The 13260-nt window shown below is 42.4% G+C and overlaps 1 protein-coding gene across 1 annotated transcript in view; it reads left to right on the top strand.

The window, feature by feature from the left end:
* The window catches only part of LOC147896525 (uncharacterized), a 47896-nt gene extending 37285 nt beyond the window's left edge, over positions 1-10611 (top strand). The window contains exon 11 of the mRNA XM_087381342.1: positions 10089-10611. Coding sequence (XP_087237468.1) covers positions 10089-10154 — 66 coding nt within the window. The 3' untranslated portion in view covers positions 10155-10611. The remainder of the gene's footprint in view (positions 1-10088) is intronic.
* Positions 10612-13260: the final 2649 nt, after the last annotated feature.

Here is a 13260-nt window from a genome sequence, read left to right as displayed (position 1 = left end):
TTTTCGCGTACATGGTTTTTGTAAAAGAAAAAGAGAATAATATGCATGCTGAAATGAATGATGCAGACAAAGATAAAATTCAGTTTCTTGTAAACTTTAAAGATTGCTTTTTCGATGCTTTGCGGGGGGAGTTACCCCCAGAGAGACCAGAAGATCATCAGATAGAGTTAATGCCTGGTAGTGAGCCACCAAATAGACCACCTTATAGAGTCAGTGCGACTTAGAGAGAGGAGATTATGGCTCAGGTATAGGATTTGCTGTCCAAAGGGTTGATTCAGCCCAGTTCATCTCCTTTTTGCTCACCAGTACTTCTAGTACAGAAGAAAGATGGTTCTTTTCGAATGTGCATTGATTATCGTACATTGAATAAGATGACCATTAAAAATAGATTTTCGATACCACGCATAGACGATGTGCTTGACCAGCTCAGAGGAGCAACAGTTTTCAGCAAGATAGACTTGAAGAGTGGCTATCATCAAGTTAGAATACCACCACAAGATGTGCATAAGACAGCTTTTCGTACTACATTCGGGTTGTATGAATACTTAGTGATGCCTTTTGGGTTGACAAATGCTCCAGCCACATTTAATAGAATGATGGATCGCATCTTCCGAAAGTACATGCATTTCACGAGTACTTTCTTTGATGATATCCTAGTCTTTTCAAAGACAAAAGAAGAGCACAGGAAACATCTTGCTTTGGTATTTCAAGAACTTCAAAATCATCAGCTTTTTGCCAATAGCAAGAAAAGTGAATTCTTTTTGGAAGAGATCCATTATTTGGGGCATATAATATCCAAGAATGGGATACAGATGGATCCTGCAAAGATCCGAGTCATCCAAGAATTGTCTGAGTTGAAAACTGTGCATGAAGTCCGTAGTTTTTTGGGACTTTGCTCCTACTATAGGAGATTCATCAGGCATTTTGTTGATATTGCAGCTCCATTACATGACCTTACTAAGAAAAATGCAGCCTTTACATGGGGAATATCACAGAAGAAAGCATTCAATACACTCAAGGAGAAGTTGACTACAGAGCCTATTCTTGTAGTCCCGGATCTTTATCAATCTTTTGATGTTGATTGTGATGCTTGTGGAGAGTGTTGGGGCTGCATTACATCAGAATGGACATGTAGTAGCATACGAGAGCCGAAGATTGCGTGATGCTGAAAGATATTTGGGAATCTATGAAAAAGAATTGTTGGCTGTAGTTCATGCTGTGAACACATGGAAGCACTATCTTTTGGGTGCAGATTTTAGTGTTAACAGATCACCAAAGTCTGAGATATTTTCTAACTCAGACAAAACTTTTCGAGTAGCATATGAAATGGGCAAATATGCTGTCATTGTATCATTTTCAGATTGTCCATACCCTAGGAATTCGGAACAGAGTGGCAGATGCCTTGTCCCGAAGAGCCCAGGTCAACAATGTGACTATTGCTTATCATCAGGACCTGGAAGGAATGAGGGAGCAATATGCTAATGATGCAGATTTTGGTGAGATTTTACAACAAATGCAAGAGGGGCAGTCCACCAGTCACTATTCCCTGAAAGATGGCTATTTAATGAAAGATGACTGCCTATATGAGGAAAAAGATTTTGGAGGAATGCCATGCACCTCCCTATGCTGGACATAGAGGAATTACAGCAACAACTCTAGCACTAGAGAGGTATTTCTTTTGGCCAAGGATGCGGAAAGATATACATTAGTTTGTTACTGAATGCCTTACGTGTCAGAAAGTGAAGTATGATAGACAGAAGGCAGTCAGGGAATGATGAGATTTGGACTATCATTGATAGATTCAGCAAGCAAGCTCATTTTATTTCGGTTCGCAAAACCATAAAGCCAGATCATATGGCTAAGCTTTTCATGGCACAGATCTTTAAGCATCATGGTATGCCTAAGTCCATTGTCAGTGATCAAGATCCCAGAATGACCAATCTATTCTAGAGAGCTTTATTTGATAATATGGGGACGAATCTGAATTTTTCTTCTTTTTTCCATCCCTAGACAGATGGTTAAAGTGAAGTAGCAAATTCTACAGCATTGGATATGCTGAAATGCTATGTGGGTGACCAAGGTTCAGATTGGAAAAAGTACCTACCATTGGTAGAGTTTGCTTACAATAATACAGTACACAGATCTACAGGGAAAGCCCCCTTTGAGGTCATCTATGGAAAGGTGATTTTGCCACCTATCCTGAGGACCAAGGACGAAATATTTGCAGCTGATCAGTTTGTGAGAGACCTCCAGACAGCTTATAGCCCAGTCCGGACAGCAATTGAAAGGTCTCAAGAGAAGCATAAAAGAGCTGCAGATAAGCATAGGAGACAGTTAGATCTCAAGGAAGGGGATTGGGTACTTTTAAAGTTCGAGAAAGCTAGGCTCCATAAGTTCAAAGACAAATTGAAAGTGTATGCAAAGTTATCTCCCGGGTACTATGGCCCTTTCAGGGTTACAGAAAGAATAAATGAGGTTGCATACAGGTTAGCAATGCCAGAGCATTGGAGGATTCACAATGCATTCCATGTGAGTCTTCTAAAGAAATTTCAGGGGTTAGAGCCTACAGAAGCAATATAAGAGGATCCACTAGAAGTGGATGAGCTGGAGGAGGTTCTTCAGCTAGAGGAGATCGTGTATCATACCGAACGCAAAGGCCCTCAAGGCAAAGAATTTTACAAGTACCTTGTAAAATTCAAGAATTATACGGCATTGGATGCCAAGTGGATGGATGAAGACATGTTGTCTGATCATCCACAACTTTTGGATGTTTACAAGGAAGCTTTTCAGTTGAGGTCAACTGAATAGAAGCCGAGGGGATGTCACCATAATATAAATATCCTAAGTCAAAGTACAGTTGACCATTTATCTAATCATAATTAAAGAGTTTTCATATGTGTTAATTATGGTCAAAGAGTTCTTTCAATGGTCAAAGAATTGACTACGGTCAAAGATACTTGACTCTGGTCATGTAAGCCTGACTTCGGTCGGGGAGACTTGGTTTATTGCAAAGAGGATTAACTACAGTTAACCAAGATGTGCCAACTTCGGTTGGAGAGACTTGACTATAATTAAGACGCCTCGACCCTTGGTCAAAGCCTCTTAATTATAATCAAGAGTGTTGACTTTGGTCAACCAGAGAACAAATATGTATATTTATATTTGTTATGTATGCACATGTGTTCAGTGGGGACGCCCACCGTGACATGAATTAGTCCACAGTGTGTTATTTGCATGCAAAGTGCTAACAATTAATGGGTATCATGGTGGTGCGCTTTAATTAATTGTTGCAGGTACTAGGAAGAGTTATTTTCCTAAGCGCAATGGAGCCTAACAAGAGTCTAGGAGACGGTTCGCATGACCAAGTGCGTCGAAGACTCCAGAGTTACCCTTAGTGGCATGTAATTAGGAAAGTAATGTAGAAATTGACAAGTGGCTTGTTGCCAAGAAGGGGAGCCTGAGAGCTCATGTCATTTGAATTCACGTTTGGATTTTGTATGAACAGCTTGCACGCTAAACTCATGTATTGCATTTTCTCTCTGATGAATAAAAACCTTCGAGGGGGGTCTAGCGCGACGATTGTCCTGGGCCCTAGTGTATCTGTTGAGAGAGGGAGAGAAAATGAGAGTGTCTTTGCTGTCTTTTACGAAGGAGGTTTCACAGTAATTCTGGAGTTCTTCTAGTGTCGGAATTGGACTAGATTCTCGTATCCCTCTCCTAGTCCATTCAGGATGACTTGAACCATTTCTGCTGGATTCATAGTCTCTCCTGTTGCTGCGAGTTGATTGTTGTAATCCTTGATCCTGAGTACGTAAGCATGACCGGTTTCACTGCTATTGCGGAAACTTTGGTTTATAAGGTTTCTCAGTGTGAGAATCTTGGAAGTGTTCTTGGACTCGTAGAGCACTGCAAATATATCCCATGCTTCTTTTGATGTCTTGACTGTGTTGAGCTGTCCTAGTATGACGTCTTGCACATTGTGCTGGATCAGATGATATGCATACTTGTCTTTCTTGTCCCATTCTGCATGTACTCGGGCAATGACGATATTTGCTATTGGTGAGGACAATGTTGGTGTGGCTGGAGATTCCGCTATTGATGCTGTGACAACATGTGGAGTAGAGCTACTGTTGGTTGGATCGTCCAATAGTGTAGGTGTAGATCCATCGACATACTCCAATTTGTCATGAAGTACAAGAATGGTCTCTATTCGGTATTTCCATGTATCATAATTGGAGTTTTCTAGCTTAGCAGATGCCTTTAGATTGAGGTAGAGATGGCATTCTTGCTTCATCCCTATCGTGGTCTCAATCCAATTTGATAGGCCTCTAAGAGCACAGGCCTCTAAGAGCACGTACTCTTCTTCTGACTAAGTCATATACACTTATCACTCCCCATATCACGTCTCTTGGGATATGCATCTCCTGAAGTTGTCTGATCATGCGAAATCATGGGATTGTATCGAAGGCTTTCAGAAAATCTACAAAATATCCATAGACTTTCTGGGATCTCGACCTCGCCTCCGTGATGACTCGTAGACATGGTGCAAGAAATGTACTCAAAAGTATTTGTGAAATTACTATTTGAATCAAGTGCAATACATTGACTGTGGCAAGTGAAATATGAATTGTCGATGAAGATAGAATTGCAATATATGATCCAATCTGTTACAAGGCTTGTGGCAAATGATGCTGGGAATAGCCAAGAGGTTTTACAAGGCTTGAAATGATGTACACAATGTCAGAAAATAGCCAAATAGCTTTACAATGATGGCATCTGAGTGTGAAATCAAATCATGAGCTATCTTCGTACTGATCAGTCGATCAAAACCTCTGAACACTCTGAAGTATGCTCATTGAACTGTGGAATGTCAGGTTTCAGGTATGTGATGATGTGAAACCGTATGTGAGCGTTGGGATTGACTCCGAGTAGGAACTATTTACGAATTTTTTGGCATAGCTTCGGAGTTCTCTTCGCTATGGATGATCTACTGTACTTTGAACTAGATCTAGACCAACCGTCGAGCAATGAAAAAGCAACAAATAATTCATTTTCTTTGTTCGTTTCAGGTACTGGGTCAGATGCGTCGTTGTAGAGGTTTGATGTATGTGAAAGAAGTGGATTTATCGTTGAGGCTCAAAAGTGTGTGATACTTGCGTCGAAATGTGCTCATGATGTGATGAGCGCGTAGAGCACATCATTTTTTCATTTTGGAGCGTTATCAAATTCTTCTTGGATCAAGAGATACGGCTTGATCTAGGTGAAGGGGCAAAAAGGCTGCAAATGTACTCAGAGATGATGTGGCATGCAAGGGGTCACATGCAGTGAGTGTGCCTTGCAAGGGGTATGCCTATAAAGACCTATGTTGAGGTGGCAGGTGTGGTCACTTGCAAGGACTGTGTGTGCCTGCCAAGAGGTAAGGGTGCCTGATAGGGATTGCCATGTGGTAGTGATGAGCTGGCAGTGTGACGTGCCAGCTTGACTTTAACTACTAACGTGGTAGTCTGATGTGGCCTGCTGATGTCAGTCTGGTGACATGGATGTTGATTGTACTTGTTGAGGTGGCGTGTTTGCTAGGTTGGAGTGCTGGCGTGGCACAATTAGTGGTGATGTGGCAGGTTGGCAGCTGGACTTGGCTTTGTTGACATGGGAGGATAGGGTGCCATGTGGCACAAGTTTGCCCAAGCCCAGGGGTGTGGTGACCTTGAGGATAAGCTTGTTGCCACGTGTTGCAAGGAGTGTTTCCTTGGAAGATTCGATGTAATTTGTCAAAGATTCCGTCAACGAAGGAAAGAAACGAATGGAGATAATTCATCTTGGTGTCCGTCTTGGAGGTTTGTCTTGCGAGTTAGCCAAATTGCCTTGGGTTGTTGATGGCGTTGAGGGACGCTGAGCCCGTTGCTCGTGAAGGGTCGGCTAGTGCTTGCCGTGAAGGGTCGATTAGAGGAGCCGCCTTTGTAGCTTGAGCCGTTGCCTTGCGGGGAGGATATCCGTCGTTGGAGAGTTCGTTGCATGGGTCAGTTTGGCACAAGAGAGGTGCTGTGAGCCATTGAGGCTATGGGACTACTTGCTTGCAAGTGAAAGAGCCTGTGGGTAAAGTCGTTATAGAGAGTTGGTCTAGTTGGAGGCAGCCAGGCTTGGTGCGTGTAAATGGTGTCTATGCACAGATGGAGTCGGGAGGTGCGTTTGGGGAGCCTTAGTCACAGAAGCGAGGTGGTTAGACTTAGTCACAGAAGTGAGGTGGTTAGACGTACGTTGAGTCGATGGTGTTGCCCGGTTCTGTGAGTTGTCGTTCTATGTAGCTTTGGTCGTGTTTGTTGCAGAGAGGCATCTGGGAGCTTGAAGGTTGAGGTTGGCTTGTCTTCTGGCCGCGGCTAGAGGATGCTAGGAAGTTCGAGAGTCGGGAGCTCATAGAAGATGATAAATGATGGAGGCCGCATCAGTTGGCTGGTCGTTGGTTGTCGGCAGAAGGTGGAGCAACGAAGAGGTCTCTCGTTGCTAGCGTTTAGAGTCGTGGGAGCCTTTGCTGTAGAGTTCGGTTGGAGGGTGCCACGTTGATGGAGACGCAGATCATTGGACACCGTTTGTAGATCTGTGTTCATCTCGACTAGGCGCTTGGGCAAGTCGGCTTGATGGAGGTGCAACTTTGGCGTTGGCGTTAAGAAGGAGACTATGATGCTAGGGAGTAGGGAACGATGTTGATGGAGTATGTCGCTGGAGTTTGTTGCAGTAGAAGGAAGCCGGGTACCCTTGGCTGTTGTGTGTAGTTGCCTTAGAGCATAGACTCCATCTCTCACCTTGTAGTCTAAGAGAGCTTAGACTCTCCATCTATCTGAGCTCTCCCTATATCTGAGCTTTAAAAACTCTCAGAGAACCTTACCACCATAGCTTATTGAATAAAAAACTCTCTCAAGAATGATGTCAAATAAAAGGCTCTCTCTCAAGAAGATTTCTCTCACGAAAGAACGAAGGAAATGAAGAGCTCTTGCAAATCTCTCACTCGAACAAGGAAGAATCTCACCAGAAGAGATGCAATGAATGGAATTGTCTATCTCTCATGGACGGAAATTTTCTCTCAAGGAATGGATGAAGATCTCTCACCGAAAGTGGACTCTCACTGAGAACACTCAAGAGAACTCTCAATCTCTCAATCACTCTCACTCTCTCAAGGATCGCAATGCCTCAGCGGAAGGCAAGGGAACTTTGATACCATGACAAAATCTGAAGAGGGGAGAGGAAAAGAGTGGAGATGAGGAGAGAGGGCACAGTTAGAGAGCACACCACAAATGACTAACTGTACACTAGATTTAGTTGAAAATGTAGAATATATACAAACCCTTTTAGGGTAGGGTTAGGGCATCTAACTTTTCCTTTATAGCACTCTATATGTGTTAGTGCTATGTACTATGATCACATGATGTTGAGCTGTGGTCCCTCAAGACCCGATCGGCCAGTATCCCCTTCTCTCTCTATGGTGCATAACACTAATTCCTCGCTAAAGGCTTAAAAGAAGGTCTTGCTGTGATTACACGATCAGATTACCGTTGCATGTTATAGTACCAGCCGAGAATGAGGAAGGTTATTGTCTGTAGAGATGTTTTTTTGCTGAGGATGCAGCTTTGCCTTGGACTGCCTTAAACAGCCTTTTGTAAATGCCTTAGATGTGTTTGATTCATTCTGCCTCTCTTTAAGTCTAGTACAAATTGAGATCAGCAAATCACAAGGTTCATATTCTCTGCAGCAAGCAGTTTTAAGCCTCCTCATGATGCACATGTTCAGCCTGACCTGCCTCAGCTTGATCATGCTATTGAACATGCAGCTGCGGACGAGAGGGCTGTCATTAGATAGCAGAAAACAGTCACCAGGTGGGTTTTTAGATACCCTTAGCGACAGCAAGCAGGTAAACCATTAGCTGCCTGCTGTAGAGGTGTGCAAGGACAGATGCATGGCAATTTTTGGATGTTTCTTTGATTGCCACAACCTGCAATGAGGAACCTTTATGCCATATAGTATATATGTTCAACAAAGACCTGGACTATGTTGGCATATTGGATCACCATAAGGATTTCTTGTCAGGAGAACTCATAATCTTCCAGCACCTTATAGGGAAGGGCAGGAATACATATCTAACAAAGTTTATATACACATCAAAGATTTGATTGCTGATAACAAGCTCAAGATCCCTATCAACAAAAGGATTAATAGCCTGCCTGAATCGTGTAAGGTAAGATGCACTACACATTCCAGAAGATGTCGGCAAGGATGCATTTGACAACACAGTGTGGATGGATGCCATGAAAGCTGAATTGGATTCCATTCACCAAAATAACACATGGGAGTTGTGTGACTTGCCTCCTGGTGAGGGTGCCATCGGCACTAAGTGGGTTTTCAAATTGAAGCAGACAGCTGACGGCAGCGTAGACCACTACAAAGCCTGACTTGTTGCCAAGGGTATGCTCAGTAGCAAGGCATTGGCTTTAAGGAAGCTTTTTGCCCCCACTTCACGCATCACCTCCATTCGGTGTGTCATAGCTATTGCAGCCCAGAGGCATTGGGAGGTTCACTAACTTGACATTAAGGCTACCTTTCTTCATGGTGATTTGGTTGAGGAAGTCTATGTCAATGAACCTTCTGGTTTTGTCTGAAAATAAGGTATGCCGGCTGCGTAAGGCTCTTTATGGTTTGAAGCAGGCACCTTGGGCATGATATGCCAGAATACATGCACACTTGATATGCCTTGGTTTTCAGAACAGCCCCATTGAAGCAACACTTTATGTTTGGAAGTGGAGCAGATTTGCTCATTTTAAATCTTTATGTGGATGGCATGCTTATCATTGGGCCATCTACGAAGCAACTTGCAACCTTCAAGGCTGATTTGGTTTTCAGAACAGCCCCATTGAAGCAACACTTTATGTCCGGAAGTCGAGCAGATTTGCTCATTTTAAATCTTTATGTGGATGACATGCTTATCATTGGGCCATCTACGATGCAACTTGCAACCTTCAAGGCTGATTTGCATAAATCTTTTGCCATGTGAGAAATGGGCAATCTGCATTATTAGCTTTGCATCTAGTTTGCTCTTTTGAGTGGGCATTATGATGAGCCAGTCTAAGTACATTGGACAGCTCTTACATCACTTTCAGTTCGAGGATTGTAAGCCGATTTCAACACCCGCCTGGCTTCCTTGCTCCTTTGAGGGAGCTCTTTGATGCCACTCTATATCAGCCGGCTGTTGGCTGCCTGATCTATTTGTGTCACACTAGGCCTGATCTGTAGTATGCGTTTCTCATATAAGCAGCAGCTTCATGCACAAACCCAGTTCACAAAATTGGCAGGCATGGAAACGTGTCTTTCGATCAGCATTTGGGGCTTCTATATGATATTGAGTCACCCCTTCCCTTAAGCATGGGTAATGTTCACAGAAAAAGTGTCAGGCTCGAAGCTCTATGCAAGGAAGTGACTCCAACAGCGAGGGTAAGTCCAATGTCTAGCAGGGAGACGGGGATCGTGTACTCTGATACCATTATTGGGTTGCGAACACAACACACAATGTAGGCGCAGACGCAGAGATGCTGCAACGTTGTTCAAGTACAACTTTTTAAAAAGTAATTACAAGGAAAATATGTACTAACCTAGTATCCTAGTACTAGCTGTATTAACAGTCCTACTGACTCTCATACTGGAAAATTGTACTAACCCTAGTAATAACTGTCTTATTGGGCCAACAAGGCCATACCAGGGGACACTAACCATTACTTTGCTTAGATAGTACTTTTCCTTTTGGTTTTCTTCATTGTTTTGTACTCCCTTCTAAAGGATGCATCTTTATTTTCTGGGTCGTCATTCATACCTTCTTGTCTTTATAAAGGTAGTTATATGACCTTGCTTGAACGAGCTATCGGTATTGATCATGGTAGGCTTCTCTATTTGATGTCTGAGTAAAGCAGAGCGTATCCTTCACTGATCTGGTTTGGAATGAGAAACAAGCTATTTTAGCTACATTAGATTCAGTGTATCCAAATTGTTGTTGCATCTTATTTATTTTTCTTCCATATTCTCAAAACAACTAAATGGGACAATGCTTGCAGGATGAACTCTCTGTGGATGAATGGAAGCTTGTGGTAAAGCTAAAGAAGCTTTTCAACATACCATGAATACCTGATCAATTTGGGAGATATCGGTATTGGATATGATGCAATAGCATGATCAACATGAGGGATCCTTATTGAATATGACGATCATAAATTTTGATTGGCTTGTTACAACAGAAAAGGGATCAACTTATCTGTTGTAGCTAAAGAGGAATGACAGCCAGCTAGAAGTAAAGTCCTCCTCAGGTAGTAGAAGTCCATGTCACATTGGGCTTGTTTCTGCACACGAGTGTAAATTTGTTTCTTGTTTTAAAGGCTGGATAGCTCATGCAGTTTTAATCTTGCCAGCCTTTTTCAAAGGGTTATCGTCTGGTGTTTGCTTTATGTTCCTCTATCTGGAAATTAATGGCATTGGCTTATGTTTCCACGAGTGTAAATATGTATGAAGGCTGGATAGCTTTTTATATGACGTTTTCAACAAGATATGCAATTTTACATCTGCCTTGCAGTTTTAAAAAGGTTATGTTTGGGTATTTGCTTACACTGATCGTAGACTAGTACGTGAGAGATCCCTTTAGGTCTGCTGCTCCTCTTGTGTGCCTATGACATGGGTAGGCATTGGTCCTCTCTTACTTTGTAACCATGTCAACTGACTTATACTGCATATCGTATTGTTTGAATATTTCACTTACACCTGCAGTAGGTTTTGTACAGCTGAACATGAAGAGGCATGATAAGACCCTTGCTGAGACCAAACTTTCCCAGAACTACTCAGTTTACTCAATTTTGGCTGGTTGGTTTGGTTGGTAGTCATTGCTTTGGTGATCATAGTATTTACCCTACACTTGATGTATCATGCAACATGAAAGCAATATATTGAAAAAGGTAGGTGTGGTAGCCTAAAGTTATAAATTGAGGACTCTTAAAGATGTGTAATTTGGAACTATGCTAACTCCCAATAATAAAAAGTTAAAACTTAATAGGGACTTTTAGTCTTTGAATGCTTTTTTGGTGCCTTTATGGAGTGTATTATAGAAATGAAAAATTATAGAAAGAGTACTCTTCTAGGGTAGAATACTAATTTGTGGTAATATCTATCTATTCTAATTAAGACATGTTTGTAGTGAACATCAATTACTTTTGCATCGAAATTTACCATGCATGTGTTTGCATCCTTAGGAGCCCTTGTGGATAAAAAAGTGTTCTTGGTTTTTTCAAGAAATTTTAACCTACGAGGCTCAAGGAGCATAGCGCAAAAATTGCCTTGAGATTCTTGTATTTGGCAAGATTTGAACTTAGAAAGGGCCTCGTGGATTCGGAATGTAAGCAGCCCCTTAATTTAAAGATTAAGACACTAGCCAATAAGGAGGGTTGGCCTTCAAAATTTGGATGAAACCACTTTGGCATCTCATTGGTGGAGAGACCTCCCCTTGTCTCTACACCTTGTCCCTAGCCTCCATATCCGCATCACCACTTATGGCATTAACTCATGTGATAGATCTCTACATTCTTTTTGGATGGGTTCCCTTGATCTTCCCCCTTTCTTCTTGTTGGGTCCCTAATCCTGGTAGCTTTTTTCTGTCAAACAACAAAAAATTTCCAAAAGTATCCCAAAATATACCCCAAACATCTCCCAAAGGTTCTTGCAAACGATCCCCATGTACCCAAGCCTTTTGTTTGAGTTATCCTTTTGATGTAAGATCTCAAGAAACCTCTTTTCTTGGCGAGCAATAGAGCGCTTTATGATATTCTCGAATCTTATGAAGCCATGTGGCACATTCTAAACCGCTAGATCTCACATTAAAAAAGCCCAAATAGGCCTCTAAAAATAACCTAGGTCTAAATAAAAAGGCATGTCTAGAACTATTCACACTGCCCTCAAACATGAAATAGCGGATGCATCGTCATGTTCATCACCCCATCATGCTTCTTCCCCTTCAGCTCAACTTCTTCACCATAGCCTCCTCCCACCTCCCCATGTCTCCATTGAAAGTTTCCGTCCCCCCTCGCTTGCGCTCATCTCCCTCCCCTCCTTTCCCTCCTCCTCCTCTTGAGGCATGCATATCATTGTCCCCCCTTAAGGCATCGTCTGGTGTATTTTGGGGCTCCCGTCCCCTTCTCCCTCTTCCACTTCCTCTAGCTCTACTTTTGCTAGCATCGATCCTCTTCTGACACCCAAGACTCAAAGAACTTGCCCCTTCGTCTCTGGTAGTGCAGGAACTCCGATTGCTCTTAGTGTTCGCTTGTGCCATCGTTGTTGCAGAGACTGGGGACTTGACTTACTACGTTGGTTGGAAGGAATATTCAAGCAACTGGAACAGACGTGAATGCCAACCCTTACATAGGGAGAAGGCTACGTTCTTGCAGTAACCTCAAAATTGTATTTTCGTCCTCTTTATAAGACACTCGAGAGTCCGTCCTTTGTCTAGTATACGTTTGCATCTTTTATATCTTTGATGCTTGCTTTTGTTTACTACTACTCATGACACCATGTTCGGTATACGATTGCATCTTTTATATCTTTGATGCTTGCTTTTGTTTACTACTACTCATGACACCACGTTCGACCAAAGCAGCTACTTTGAGTTTCTCCCCGTTAAAGCCGATAGTTTTGTGTGTACTCATCCATCTACATTTCAAATGGGCAGCTTGTCTAATGCCTACATGGGCAATAAATTGAATGGGATAATTTCTTTGAAGAACTATCTGCTCCCGCATCGATCCAGGCTAGAAGATGAGAAAATGTTACCCAAGGACAACATCATCAGAAGTGCACAAGCAACCATTTCATGGATTTATCTTATCCTTTTACTCCGTCGATCACGTTGCATTACAATATAGTGTATTTGATTTTTTTGAAGTTAATGAGGAATTAATTGGTGTAGGATCCAAAGTGGACTTGAAACGCGAGGAACACTATGTTGGAGAGGTATTTCAAGACTCATCAAGAAAGGATGAATGGAGACCATTCTTGTACTTCAGGACGAATGGGAGTATGCCAATAAATCTACACCTAGACCATTGGACGATCCAGCCAGCAGTAGCTCTACTCCATCTCTTGTCACAGCACCAGCAGTGGGATCTCTAGGAACACAAACAATTTTCGCACTTATAGTAGATTTCTGCCGTTGCCCGAGCATAGGCAGAATGGGATAAGAAAGATAAGTAT

This window comes from Dipteris shenzhenensis, chromosome 11, assembly GCF_047967505.1.
Source record: "Dipteris shenzhenensis isolate YYH24624 ecotype China chromosome 11, Dip_SZ_1.0, whole genome shotgun sequence".
Taxonomy (NCBI): domain Eukaryota; kingdom Viridiplantae; phylum Streptophyta; class Polypodiopsida; order Gleicheniales; family Dipteridaceae; genus Dipteris; species Dipteris shenzhenensis.
This window is presented reverse-complemented; position numbering and strand designations above follow the sequence as displayed.